The 15,526-nt window shown below is 44.6% G+C and overlaps 1 protein-coding gene across 4 annotated transcripts in view; it reads left to right on the top strand.

Annotated features, from left to right (window-relative positions):
* LOC117231794 overlaps window positions 1–15,526 on the top strand; it is a 70,100-nt gene that overhangs the window by 20,355 nt on the left and 34,219 nt on the right. For all 4 annotated transcript variants that reach the window (XM_033490578.1, XM_033490577.1, XM_033490575.1 and 1 more), the window contains one exon: window positions 1,118–1,280. In XM_033490578.1, the coding sequence (XP_033346469.1) occupies window positions 1,118–1,280 (163 nt within the window). The remainder of the gene's footprint in view (window positions 1–1,117; window positions 1,281–15,526) is intronic.

The following is a 15,526-nucleotide window of genomic DNA, read 5'->3' as shown; positions in this document are numbered from 1 at the left end:
TTTATCTGAAATAAAATGACAACATTGAGCTCGAGAAATTCCATTAAATACATTGAATTACAGGAATCAATTCAATACATATCAATTTAAATTATTGTCTGGTTGAGCAAAAGTAAGGTCCCTGACGCTTTATATACATAAAATTGCTTTTATAAATCTATGAAATGACTAAATAATTTGGAATTTCCTGAAATGAAAGTATTACAATCTCTTAGCGTAGCAATATCTTTTAAAGTAGTTCGTGCTCGTACATTAATAAATTGTTTTTCATGGAATAGGAGATATTTTTAATTCTTCACGCTAAATTTACATTTCCATAGACCTTAATGATAATTTTACCGAATTTAAATTCATATTATAAGAAATTCAGACGAATATTATTCGTGAAGATTTACTATCCAGTAATTAAGATTGAGACTTTCATCATAAATTTAAAGGTACGCGTTATTTATAAAAGATTTTTTCTTTGACATGGTTAAAATTTAATGCGTGATATTAACCCGACAGATTTAAACTTCGAACAAAAGACATTTCATATAGTAGCGAGCGTGTAAATAGAAACGCTCGCATATAAATTGAATCAACTCTATTATGGAAAGTTGTACATATTTTTGTTCTTTTTCTGAAACATAAAAGTTCTTGTACTTCTGAAGCGCCATGAATACGGTATGGCTTCCAAATTCCTATTCCAAGTACTAATTACTAGACTGCAGATTTTTATACTTTATAATTTTACGAGCAAAATTGAAGAAACAAAATGAAATAGCGATTTCTTTTCACCAAGTAATTATCTCGACGAGTAATACACTTTCTATTTTTCCTACGTTTTTCGTATTATATGTATTCCCTGCTCGTTTAAACGCATAAACATCCACAGTCTAATAATCGCAAACTAAAAGTTAAATTTAGTTTGAGGACCGTATCTACTAACCAAATGGCAATGTTCTCCAGAAAATGGAAAGATCTCTGTCAGTTTTCAAAGCGTGTGAAAGTGGAACTGGTAGTCACATTCAAGGTTTTGCCTCTTAATGAAGGAAACACGAATAAGCATAGTTGAGCCTGACGAATAGGGAACGAGTATTCTGAGAGAAGGACGAGGTTTTGTTCTGTTTCACAGGCACGTGTGGAGGAAATATCGAAACAGACGAGACAGCTCAAGTGGATTGCCCTGGTATAGGAGTGTGTACTCTCGAGACAATACCGCCGAATCCTTGCATCATCGACCCCACTCGGGAAGCACGACCATTCAGTCTGCCACGAGGATTCTGTCTGCCCAGGACGTGAGTATATTACGTGCCGCTATCTAGATGCATGCGTTTACCGGTCGCTTCGCGTTCACCAGCTTCGTTCCGTACAATTTTCAAGGGATCGTCAGGGTTTAGGTCAGTGAACACACCTGGCTCGGCCGAGAAGTGTCCCTGACGCGTTCGGAAATCGATCCTCCGTCGATAATTTGGTAGCGCACGATGCTAATTTTGACAGCGCTCGGTGAATAAATAAAACGTGTTCGGCCCGCTAGAAAACCAAGCCACGTTCTCGAGCGTGGAAAACGGAATTCTCACGCTCCAGTTGCTGCTGATCTCGGTCCAACCTGTCTCCTGACTTTGGACTCATTTTTCTTGACGAGCTTCAACAATAGAACCAAGTTACAATAACTTTATTTAAGGCAAATTTAAAAGATAATGCGATGTACGTGATCTTTAACGCTTTAAGAATACGATGAGACGACGCAGAATTTAGATATAACATTGATTGAGAGTTTTCATATGATACCGGACTTTAAAATTGTCCTTTTATCATATTAATATATTATATCGTTCGTATTAACTTGTTATATTATATTAACGATATATTATATTAATTTCATGGTGTGTGATAACATTTAAATTATGACATTCATATCCTAATCGTGGTACGATATTTTACAGCTTGCTTCAATCTCTACATTGTTGCGTTATATCTTTCCTTATCGATCGATAGTTGACGCGAATCAATCCGTCAAACCTTAACAAAAACACGATGAAACTGACGAGTTCACGCGACGGTTTAACAAATACTTCAGCTTGAAAATAACGATGGGGGTGTCGGCTCGTAGCGAGCGAATGGGAGGAAAAAATATAATGGACTTTCCCTTGAATTGGTTGCCCGGCGAGTGGACGTGACACGTACAACAACACAGCGTACATTGCTTTCCCATTATGCGGCATCAACGGCATTCAGAGGAATATCTTTATCTTTTTTTTTTTTTTTTTGGCTCGTATCGGAAACAACGCGAATTTTTGTCGACGCGAAATCTCATTTTTCGCCCCGGTTACTCCATTAATCAGCAAACGAGAACGTTCGAAGAAATGTTCGCGGGGTGAGCTCGAATCCCTTCCGGTCTCTGCCTATTATATTCCAGATAAACGCACGCGAAGTTGGGCGAGAATGAAGCGTTACGATTATGCTCAAAGTTTGCACGGCCACGTAATTATCTCCGATTTAGCTTGCGGCCTGGTATCTCTAAGAAAACACTCGCCCCCGGAGAAAGCATTCGGTCCTTTTGGCCAAAGTAAATCCCTCTTAAAAACGAAATTTCGCTGTTTTAAAAGCCGATTTCTTCCCGTTTACGCGGATCGTGATATTTTAAATGACCCTCGATAAATCCCGCCGCGAATTCGTTCGCGTATCTCCTTGTTTGGCGAACATTTTCCGCTTGAATTTGGAAAGTCGGTTTCAACTTGGCCGGCTTTCAAATCCAATCGAAAGTTAGCGCCCAACTCTGCCCGCTCGTTGCAGCCACTTTGCTCGTTCGGTTTTCATTGCTCAGGCGTCGATCAGATCGTTGGCCCTCGTACAGTGGCGCGTCGAAGCATTCGAACACTCGTAGAAACCTTCTATTCACGTATTACGTGTTTTATCAAACATTTTGAAATTTTATTAACATTATAACGAGAGACGGCTATTTGTCACAGTCGCGTTGATTAAATTTGAAATCAATCCGAAAATGTACACAGAAGTTAAAGGATATGTATCGCGAATATACACTTCATGAAGACTTACGAATGGTCAAACATGTAATTAACGATACAAATGATCTCATTAAAATATTAAAATATTAATCGATATAATTAGCTGCTTAAAGAACGTTGTAATTTTTATGAAGTATACATATGTTTCCAATAAATATCTTAATTTCTATGTACTTCTTCGGGTTCGTGTCGAAATGTTTCGCGTGACACGTATAGTGTATCCGGAACAAGTTTCCACAAGCGTTCGAATATTTTCGTGAACCCGTGTACACATTCGTTGCGTCGATCAATTAACGTTGAGATCGCGATAAGAAATGTGCGCAAACTTCGTCCGGTTGGTGCGTTCTGAAATGCGAGGAGAGGACACCTAATATTTATCGATCTGTGTCAAAGTTCATGGATCGTGAAGTTGAACGTGAACGAATCGACAAGGAGATACATCGATTGGAAATTTGAAAGCAACGCGGCGTTAAGAGTGCATTGGTGACGAGCATAGTCCAGAAACGTGGAAAGCGGAGGAGACAAACGCGCCACCATTTATCGACTGCAGCTGACACAAGCTCCGTTCGTTCGGAATGCAACGAGTTCCTATCGGACATCGATCGAATATGCAAAAACGGCGCACGATCAGAACCGAAATCTACGGACGGTTCTACGCTACGTCGCGTCGCTTCGTGTCGCGTCGTTGCGGTTTGCATTCGGTTTTTAACGGTGAACACGATGCTTCGTTGCTGTAGCCGCTCTGCGGCTATTGCAAACATACGCTGGTCCCTACATCGACTTTAAGTCGGAACAATGTGGGTCAAATGACTCGCAGGCACAGGCCTCGCGCGTCGTTGAACACCCGGCTCGTTTCAACTTTACGATCAACCGTCCCGCCCTTTACGATGACTTTTCATGTCTGCGACGCCTCCGCTTATCTTCTTCCGCAGTTTCAAACATTTATATCACTGAATGATCCGTTTATGGATTTTTTCTACCAGGCGACTCGCGACTTTGAAAAACTCCGTTAAACGAGGTTGAAAAATCATTATGAACCATTGTTGAGAACATAGGATCGCATCTTTTAGAGAGGGGCAATTTCAAGATTCAATATACCGTCGATCTATTTTATATTTTCAATTTTTGCCTTCTTTATTGGGTTTATAGGTTGTAGATTTTTCAAACCGCGAGTACCAATTACGAAACATAGTTGGCGGGTAATTAGAACGCTTATGCGTACTTTGTAGGGATGAGATGGAGGCCACCAATGGCATTTTTCAAGGTTCACAACGACGCTTGAAACGCAACCCCTTCACCGGATGGAGTTCTGCAGTTTGTGAAATGAAATCTCGACTGCGTCATACACACTTCGGAATCCTGCTTTCATGAAATTATTGGCCTGGAAAGTTTAAAGGGAATTTTTATTTTCCAGGGAGCTTCGCAACTAAAAGCATGGATTTGAAAGAGCGTTTGATATATGGACTAGTTTCAGCGGTGACGTTTAACCTTATACGTAAACGTTTCTTACAGAGAAATGTTTCAAAAGTTGTTTTGCGTGAAATTTCATTGACCCATTTCTCGAAGGAAACGTCATTAGAAAGGTGGAAATCAATGAGTTCGATTTCAGCTTTATTCTGTTTTAACATCGACAAATAATATATCGAGAAACAAAATATGGAGACTGGTGCTGACTCAAATAGTTTGTTCGATGGACCGTCACGAAAAAGCGTTCGTCTACGATACGTAGTGCTATCCATTAATTTTATCGACCGTTCGGTGACACGGTGCACCGCTCCCGACCAGTGTAAGCGATCACACACGTATATAAAGCAGGATCGTTCAAGTCGGGCTGAAAATACCGAGAGCGGTCGTTCTGGTGGCAGTCAGCGGCAGTGACCTGATTTTAATTTCACGCGTGCTCGATAACAGTCACCGTGCTTAGATGAGTTGCGCGAGAGAACCACCTTTCCTGTCGGTGTGTGTTTCGCTTACCTCGAGCTCGCTTCTCTCCTGCTCGGTATCGTTTAATCGCGCGCCGCTCGCCAACCGGAACGTAAAGCGACACTTCGTTTTTTGCAACGTTGTGCTCGATCTAGTTCAAAGATTTTTCCTTTTTCTGGCCCATCGAGATTACCAACGGAAGACACGCGAGAACACATCGTCTGTTTGTTTATTGTATAACGATCGCGTAGAAATAGGAACGAAGTTTCTGAAACTTTTCGGTCGACTTACTCTCTTCGACAAGTCCACTGGGATTGTACCTAGCATTTTGTCGTGGTGCAATTTCTACGAACAGAGAGAAAGAGAGCTAGCGTTTAAAGAACGTATGCAGGTGTTAGAAAAAGGGACTCGAGAATCTAACGAGAGGCAGGAATACTTGGTTTTTCATGCGAATCGCTGTACGGGACGTAAATGGACGTACGACATTACGTAGTCGGGGTCAAGGAAAATGTGGCGCTCCAGCTGAAATGGGAAATTGCCCGCTCAACGCTCGCTTTTTTCGCAACGTCGGTGTTCTTCCCCTCGCTTTACGAGCACACCAGATCGGACAACGAAAACGACGCCGCGGGCAACTAAAGGAAAAAGAGGAGGGCTTCTTGACTAAAAGGTGTCTAGTTTAAACGACGAGGGTTGGTTTTCGAGAAAATAAAATTACTTCGTTCTTGGGTATGCGAAATGCTGCACCAAAAAAAGGATATGAATATTTTAATGATCGTTCGTAGCATTGCCTTATGAAACATGTACGCTCGAAGAATGAGCTATTTCTAAAAGATGTTGTATCTTTAGATTTGACAAGTCTTCGCAACTATATAAATATATCAAAATATTCACTTCTACAGCTGTCGACTAGCATGGAAACTAGAATATCAACAAAAATACATTTATTATTTTTATCTCAGTTTTAAAAGACTTTTTTTAAGCACATTTAGTAGGAAAAATATCGGATCGATCGGAAACGAGGTCGGAGAAGAGTTGTCGGAAAATCATGAAAGAAGCATCTCGCAGTGGAAGAACGTGGTTCCCCCAAGCATTTTTAAACGAAACGCGAAACGAAAAGACATCGTCCTCGATTCTTACGTGGCCGCGGCGGACCACAAAAGTTCACCGGCTGTGAAGCACTTTGTCCGCCCCTTTTGCCACCGTTTGCCCGCCCAGCAGAAACCCGTAGGGCATAAGGGCACCCGCTGCATTGGCGTCGCTCGCAGTTGGCCGCGATTTTTCTGATCTTTAAGTCGAAATCTCTTTGTCGGTGGCCCGTGCCAATATTTGCTCTCGGTCTTGGAGTTCGCTAAACGATCGAAATTTACCTCTTTCTAAGCTCTCTAAGAGGGAAACGGGGAATAAACCGCATCGCGTTCCTACCGAAAATATTATCGTGACCGGAGTTGTGCCGTGTGCTCGCGGACCAAACGAGTCGCTGAAGAAAACGAGGCTGCGACCGCAAATCCGTAACGAGCGGCATTCAAGAATGGAAACGACGCTTTTGCACAAAGTACACCGCGGCCCATGATTATCCACAGAAACGCGTACAATGCATGCCAGATGGCGACGCGCACTCACCGCACTCCTTTCTATGCCGTGCATCATTCTCTAATGCTCGAGTTACTAAGTAGCCAGCTTGCACTCTCATTATCTATCCTGACTTTTTCGTAATTCGAAGCCAAATTATACGACGTTAGACCAGATTACGAGTAATACTTCTTGTAGATTTACCATTATCGACTTATTTATATTAACCTTATGTTTCGAGCTCACCCTGCTGAACATGCTTCGTCGTTTCGTTAATTCATTCGGCCTTTATCGTCGGATTTCGATCGTTACGACAAAACGTACAATTGCTCGTGAACCATGCAGCTTGGTAATCCGTGTAATCGTTTTAATACCGATAAATACTCATTAAATGCGGATCTAAGCACGGCTTTCGTTACATGCTGGCGTTATCTTCCGCGCGCTCTATTATTTATGGCCTTGCAACATAGATCGTGCGATACATTAGGCTCAGGAATATCATAGCAATGAAGCGCTTGTTCTTCGCGTACAAATATTTCATAGTCAATTTGTTTGTTTGCTTCGTCGGTTTATTTCGGATAAAACTGACGTACCCTTCTGCTGACGGAAGATACAGAATCTAATTATTTCTGTGCCTATTCACGCTAGCGTACGAACAATTAGAAACGTCCCGTAATTCGAGTCAGTTTACTACGTAGTGATCACAATCGCTAGGAGAAACTTGAGGCTATGAATAGTTATCGATGCAACCACGATCTGTCGCTGGATAGACGCCGGATTTACAGTCTACGGTGCACTGATTTCTCCAATGTGTCAGTTGGTCTGGCAGGTCGAAAGCAACGTGGGCATCCTCGTCTGGCACGTACGGCTCAGGCTTGCATTCGATTTGCATGCAGGAAATTCGAGCATCGTTCTAACCAGAATCGATTACGCGATACTCCCATTTACGGACAAATCTCTCGACTTTTCGCCTTTCGATCGTTAACGTTGCTTCTACGTCGGACGGCCTTTAAAAAAGCTATTCTCAAAAGTTTGTTTCAAACTGAAAATACGATTTCGAGTAACTCTGAATGAGAGGTTGCTGCGTCAGATTCAAAGGAAATGGAGTGGAATAAAGTAGGATTATTTCAGTGAGCTAAACTTCGACATGTTGAAAAACGTAAAATGTAAAAGTTGGCATAATGTAATTGAATTTGTATATGGCGAGATATTATGTCGTATGTTAATTCCATTATATTTAAATGGAAAGATAATTCTGATGCGACACGTATAAACGTATTGAATTTCAAAGTTGCTCTTCTATAAAAGACGGAAAATGTGGCTTGTCACGTTTTTCGCTTCAAACTTGTTCGTAATTGAATCGAGTTTGATAAATTACAAGGTAAATTTGATCCAAATATTCCACCGTCACAAATAACCTTATCTTACTCTATTCCCTAGGAAAGGTATTACGGGATTGCTGGGGTCGTTTTAAAGGATCACCGCGGTGAATTTATACTCGCATTAACGTAGTTACATAGTCGATTCCACGGACTCACGGTAGATCGGGAAGATTCGCATCATCTTAGGACAATGTGTCTACCTAAGCGTGTCAGCCAATATCTCGTTTGACGTATGAAGGCTATTACGGCCCCGTTTGATAGTTTAATCACAGCCATCCCTCTTTCTTTCTCGTTCGACCTACTTCTTTAACCCTTGCAACATTAATTCGCAATTTTGGACGGGCAAACGCTCCCTAAAGAAAATAGAAGATGTTATCTGACTGGTTAAATTGTATTTCTACGTTGTTACGAAGCTACCAACTGTCCTCTAATCAATGACGCAGTTTCGTTCATAGCTGCTCGTTCTATTTTTCATCGTATACTCCTTATTTGACGGTAGTGCCTTACCTCTGTCCATGTTTCAGGCGATAAATGGTAATACAGTAGATTCGCGCAGAATGCGAACGTCCTACATGAACATACTATATTTTTCACCTATGTGGCAAACTCGATTTCTCTTATTTTTTTATGTAACCCCTTTGAAGCGCATTTCTTTCATTCGTAATACACGTTTCACTCCTTCACTCACATTTCACCACACTTTTAACTGCAATTCGTCGAACTATTTGCGCAACTATTCGCGCACCAAATAGAAAGATACTCTTTATTATTTCTTATCTTCGGGACTTTTCGTATCACTTGGCTAACTAATCAATAAAATTTCACGCACTCGCACTCGCGATCCTAAGGACGAAGAAACGTGGTTTGCTGGTTTGTAGGCACGGTGGGGTGTCGGCAGAATCGGTGCGATTACCGAGATTTCGGGACGTGCCACGATAAAAGATTAGATCTGTCGGACGTGCACGGCACAGGCCCAGGCTCGGCCCGCCATGGTAGGTGCTTGAAACTGCACTTTAATCTCGCAAATGATGCGAAGACATGGTTCCTCAGGTGAAGAATTCCAGCGAAAGAATACCGAGCCAGGGTTTCGAAACCTTTGACTCGTTTATCGCAGTGTGCTCGACGCGAGACGTGTACGATCAAATTGGAGTGTTGATTTTTGAAACGCTATTCCGGCGAATTGAATTTCAAGGAAAAATACAAAGGACGAAAGAAACGTGAAAACATGGAAATGCAACGTCGTTCTCTATCGAAACGTCGATAGTACCAGAAATAACAATCCAAATAATATCGGCGAGAAAACACTATCGAGCTTTCAAGAGACAGAGTATTCTTCGCTTTGAGGAAAGCGTCTATGGAAACTCGAGCTAGTTATGCGCGAAAACCCCGACTCCGACGGTACCTTTGAACAAGCGTACGTGCGAGAGACGCGCCCAACATACACAGGGCGCGTGACACACGTGCAAGTTATGTTAACAATGCCTGCATACGTACGATCCCGATCCAATTTTCCACGTGCTCCGAGAGCGTATCGCCACCCAGGGTAAGCGGTTTACAGGCTCGGCATGTCATAACGTGGCCACCTGTCTAAATGCAATTGCGGATCGCGCGGTGAACCGACACAGGCCGTTGAATAATTTTACAATCGTCGAGTTTACAAAGCTCAGCCCGCAAGCTTTCGGCTCGAGAGAATCATCAAAGCTCGAATATGTCACTAACGTCTCATCGCTTCGAGGAATATCGACCGTATAGAGCGCGATGATCGTGATCGAATAACGCGGACAGGTTTTAAAAGGTTCCATATGGGGGGAAGTAAACGACCTTTTACGGTGAGCTACGCGAGGCACGGCCTCTAGATGTAAGAAGAAAGTCGAATAAGGCTATAGTTGAGGTAGAGGCGTCTTCTGACCAACTCTTGCTCCGGCAAATATAGGGAAGTTTATTCGAATCACCTGTGCTTGGACATCTTAAAATTCAACGTTGAACTTTGCACAGAATAACGAAGTTTGCGTATTATAAGAGACCATTGGCCTTTGTAAGAGCGAAAGAACTTGGAATATAAAAAGGAGAAGTTTCGTTAAGAAGGGAGAAATTCGTTTTCACTACAACGACGCGAAAAAGCAATTTCTGAACACTCGATCTTCGAGAACACCGTGACCAGGAAGTTGGGTCACGTAATAAATTACCCGTCAATCGAACGCGTCCGTCCTTCTCTTCAACCCCTAAAATTATAATACGAAGGCAAAACTGCCGATATAAATTATACAACGTCGTTAAACGATTGCCACGTGCACAACCGAGCGATAAATCTCTCTACTTGGGCCGCGAATCTAATAAATTTCGCGTTACCAAATGACTGGAAAAAATACTATCTCGATTGGGAAATATTCTCGCGTTTTAATCGTGGCGGTAAATCGTCCACGATATCCACCGTCGCGCACTTCATCATCGAAACACAATTTCTCGTTTCTTTGCCAGAGGCAGTCTCCTCGCGACGATAAGTTGCGAAGATCGAGCAGAACCACGAAGATACGGAAAATTTAATTTCCTTCTTGCGGACTGGACATCGGCGGGGTTGAGTTTCGTGACGTTTTCGGGGTGGCAATGGTGCGTGCCCAATTCCAAAGCTGGTAATTGGATTTCTACGAAGTCCCTTCGTTCGTGGCAGCACATCGAGGATTACCAAGGATGGGTCCGCGTCAACATCGTCGAGGACGTAGCGTTCTCAGTCGCCACTTTTGATCATGCTCAGTGGACGAAGTGTTTGCCGTTCGGTACTCTCGGTTTCTGCCTCGTTTCGATCTCGTCTGTGTGTCGATGGGAAAAATTGTCGGCGAAAATAGCGTCGCGTAGGAATTGGCGGAAAATAATCCAGAGCGAAACGAATTTTCCAATCGACGACACAGCACTTGGACGACGAACGACCTCCGACGATCTTCAAAATTTCGTTTAACAAAGTGTTGCCCGATTTTCGATTGCCACGTTCCTCGCGCGGTTTTCTATCGAACGTAGAGTGCTTTTTCCCTCTGGATTTTCCATCGAAGAGTTTCGACGATGCGTGCATCGTCGTTCGTTTCGTTGTTCGTTTTTCCGACGGCGATCGTGGCCGAGCGGACGTAATCTCATCTTTCACCGAACGATCGACGAATCGGAAAACGTTCTTCCGTTAAAACCGGCCGACCTCGGCTGCGCGCAGAACACTTTCACCGATGGATCGATTTCTTGGAGGATTTTCCAGCACGATCCTCGACCACTTCGATCCAACTATTTTCCAGTAATAGTAAGCGCGAGGCTTGTCTATGTCTGCCGCTAGTTGCTCGCGTAGTACTCGAGGGTGGGGGGTACCGCGCGCCTTCTTAAAGCTTTGCGGTTTTTTCAAAAGCGGCGCGCCGTCCCCACCATCGTCAACTAGCTCCCCCACTACCGGACGTTGCACTTCGTTCCTCGTTCGACTTGCATTCACGCCGTCTCGCTTCCTCTCCAGCGTTCATTTGCGTCGCTATTCGTCCGTCTCTGTTTATCTGCTCTTATCTCTCTCCGGTTTCCTCTTTCTCCGTTCCACCACCTCTCCGTTCCTTTACCTCTCTGCCCCGCCACTCTCCCGTTTCTACTCCTGCATGCCTCTAGCTCTTTTTCCGACACGATCGCCTGCATCGGCTGCACCAGCTTGGCTATGCAGCTTCGCACGATCTCTTCGGCCCTCTCTCTAGCGAATTTTACTTCGCAACAGATTTAATCTTTTCCTATCCAATCGAATTTCCATGACCCGTGTTCACGTAAGAACGTCAAGGTATTTTCGTGGAAATTTATGGTACGTCCGGTTCGTTATTGCCGCCACGGATTTCACCAAGAATCGCAAGGTTGAGATTTTTACGAGCATGAATAATTTATGTCCTAGTGCGAGGCAAAGATGTCGCAAGATTTAGCGAACGGTTTATCGGCTCCGTTGCAACGCGTTTGTGGCGATTACTCAAGGTCTACCTATAGTGCAAGATCGACAGAAAAGTTGTTACCATTTCTCCAAACGAAATTTTAATCCATCTTTAAAAGGAACTACGGTTTTCGCTGTTGGCTTTGTAATTTTCGGCCAAATTTCGGGGGAATATGGTACATTGTTACGGGGACTGCCTGTCTGAGTAACTGTAAGATAAATAAGGGTAATTATTTCCGCTACCAGGTTCGCTTCCGTGGTGGAGTCACGCGAATGTTTTACGAAAACGCGAGCATCTGTCTCTTCATCGACGACACGCGGTGGTGCGAAAATGTCGATTAATCCTATCCTCCTCGTGCACTAGTTTAATTCCACGCGACAGGGACTCGCTTCAGAGGAAGCTAGGCTATCGCGCAAGATATCCTTCTTCGCGTCGATTCACATCGATGGAAGGCGTAAACTCGGACGAAATCGAATCCGATCGACGGATCGATAAGCTCCTTTGGAAAACTCCTGCCAGTCCGAGCTTCGGGTTTTGTGGTTTTACGGTCGCGGTGTGTGTGCTACATGCCAACGTAGTAGCAGCGACTCGTTTCTCTGTCAGACCCGCGAGAAACGGGTGGATAGAGGGATATTTCTCAACTGTCGAAATTGCCTATCCAGACAAATTTCTTTTCGCGATTCTTTTTTCCACCGGCTGGACGGCATCGACAACGTTGGAACCCTCGGTTAATTCGTCCGCACGGCCCAAGAACGCGGTGATTCGGGGGTCCGGGGTCGAGATAAAATCCTACCACGGTAAAATAAGCGGACGGGCCGGCACTCCGGAGAGATGCACTTGGCTGCAAGCGGGGAGAACTAGCTGGACGCGGCGCTAATGCGCCTGCTAACCTTACTTTCGCATTGCTAGACTCAATTCATGCCAAGGCTGACTGGGTGCGTTGCCCTCCATTGCCCCTATACTGCCGTCATTGGTGGCCTCCTCTCGCCCCTCGGGAGCCCTGGCAGTCGCCGTCGCCCGATGCCACGCCGCCCACCGACAGTTTCTTGCCCCCTTCGACTCCGCTTCACCCCCTTGCCAGGCCTACCAGCTTAGCCCCTGCTAGGCGACTTCGTCTTCGGCTGCAACTCCGGCTCCAGCTTCGACTCTCTGCCTCCCTGCCTTTGGTTTTCGGCTTCAGCTTCGCTCCTGACTTTGGTATCGCCTTCGACTTCGACGCTCGACTACGCACAGCCGACTGGCAATCGACCTCCGGCCACCGTTGCAATTGCCTTAGACTTTAATCGGTTGCTCACGGCCTAAAGCGTCCCAATTTCTCTTCATTCCGATTGATACAGATCGCAACGCAGCGATCAATTTCCCTTCAGGATCAAGTTTCCTCGTGATTCTATCTAGTATCCTTTCGTTGCACATTCTTAAAGTCTGTATACATATGCTATGTGCCATAGACGTATTTGTGTTTGTACGATGCTCGAAAAATATTTGGTTAGCAGATCGTCCCGTCCGGACGGAGCAAGGAGCACGGGAACCGTCGCGATTGATAGGCAAACGATTCTGCGAGACGGAAATAAAATTCGAAGGAACTGTTTTTGGATCGAATACGGGAAAGTTATTTCCGTTTGCGAATAAGCCGTGCTCCTCCGCTTTTATTATTCTTTCCCACTGCTTCCCAAGATTTTGTGGAATTTCTCTTTTTGTGGTATTTTTCGGCAGGTCGTGGAGATTCGCGTGGCCCGTAATGAAACGTCGATCAGCGTTCTCCATGGTATTTCGCGTGGAGGACAATAGGCGTTGCTCGTAAAATTTTTATACGTCCGGTTCTACTTAGGCCCTACCGACGCGACAGTCTTTCAATACCAGAAACGAAGTTAGAACGTAGGCGCGCGTCAAAACTTGTAGCTGGCCGAAAACTTTCCACGCTGCGTTGGAACTGTTTTCATTATCGCCGTACCGTAGATTGCAAACATATGTTTGATGTTTGATAACGCCATGGATGGCCGTGGTTCGCGGATCTACACGGTTGCCTACTATTTCGAGCAAGGAACGCGCTCGCGTTACAACGGCCAGCACTATTTCGTCTCGACCCCGCCCATAGACCGCCGCCTATTATTAAAATCCTGCAGCACGATATAAACTCTCCCAAAAATAAAGCTGCAGCATCGCGCTCGACGCATCGGTGCGCGAGTTTTTCGAATCCGTTTGCCTCGCTCGCGAGATGGGCAAGATCGTTTAGTTGGAAGAACGTTGAATCTGCAATTGTGGGGCGAATTACATCGAATCGGTGAATCGGATTGCCAAACGCGAGTCAGAATTTTGTTATCCTGCAGGATAAATAAAGGAACGAAAATGACGGCTGCGATCACTGTCAGAAGAAGCACGGCTGTGTATTTGCATTAGCTACGAACACGTCGTCGAACGCAACGCTTATTTATAACTTTTTCATCCGGCGAGTTCTCTTATCTGGCGCCTTGCCATCGGTGCCCCCACTTCCTTTCTCTTCATAGCTGCTTCTCGTTGCAACTGCACAGCACGTTGATCACGACCGGCACGGTAGCATCGCGCTCTTCGTCCTACGTTCGGAGCTGCGTTATTTTACAATTTTACGCCGACAGAGTATCGTTCTACGTTTCGGACTCCGACAACGATCGTCGAAACGATCGACCAGTCTCGTGCTTTCCATCTTACGCGGGCACGCGTTGTTGGGGATCTCGAAATTCACGGAGGTAGCCTCGCAAATTTCTCCGCGGGTCGGACTTTTTTGCGTAGCCAGACACGGGAAGACATAACGAGAAAGAAGACACAGGGGAGAGACAAGACGAAAAAGCAACAGATCCCCGCTGATCGTGGCTAATCGATTTTCGCGCTGTAACGAGCCGATTGGTATCAACCGGCTCGATAAACTCGACAAAGCGTGACAGGAGGTTGCAAAGGCCACGACGCGTGACGCACCGTGCAGGTTACGTTTAATGCGAAATGCCGAGCCACGCTCGGTTATCCTATGGAAACTCGTTACGTAACGAACTTTTTCTTCGCTGTATTCTCGCGATCGATAATCGCCAACTATGTCTTTATAGCGAAGCTTATAGATAATGCGCGAGAGAATGCAACGTAGATCGATGTACGCGCGCATCTCGCGAAGGATGCAGCTCTCGTGATTACTCGTCCTGCGCAAGCTGGAACGATGTACAAGGTAGAGCTGTGCAAATTGGCGTGCACGTTGCCGTGCACGTTGCGCTGCTCTCTTTCGGAAGGATGCAACCCGCTCGAGCTGCCGCCGTTCCGTACACCTGTTTACATGGGCGCAGCGCGCGGCCACGTTCGTATTAAAAGGATTTAACGTGGCGTATATCGCGCATCAAGAGTCACGTTCGAAGGAGCGGGTATTTCGCCAATGGGCTAATATTGCAGCCAGTTTTATTCGCCACCTTTAAATCCATTTGCAGATGCGTCGTTGGAAGCGTTCATTTTTTCTTTTATTTATGAGACGAACTTTTTAGTTACATAAAAGATATCACGTAGAAGGAAGAGGCACATTTTTATACATGGATAAGTTAAGAAAAAATGTTCCACATGGAACAAAGGATTCATTTCTTAAGCGTCTTGACGATGCATTTCAAAGAAAATGATTCGAGTCGGGTAGATGTTTAATCAGACACGGTATAATAGCTTTTTGACCAATTTATTTCTAAATACAACGCTTGAAGTTATT

The sequence above is a fragment of the Bombus vosnesenskii genome, unplaced genomic scaffold (genome assembly GCF_011952255.1).
Source record: "Bombus vosnesenskii isolate JDL3184/JDL3185 unplaced genomic scaffold, Bvos_JDL3184-5_v1.1 scf7180000013273, whole genome shotgun sequence".
Taxonomy (NCBI): Eukaryota; Metazoa; Arthropoda; class Insecta; order Hymenoptera; family Apidae; genus Bombus; species Bombus vosnesenskii.
Note: the sequence above shows the minus strand (reverse complement) of the source record. Positions and strands in the feature narration are given on the sequence as shown.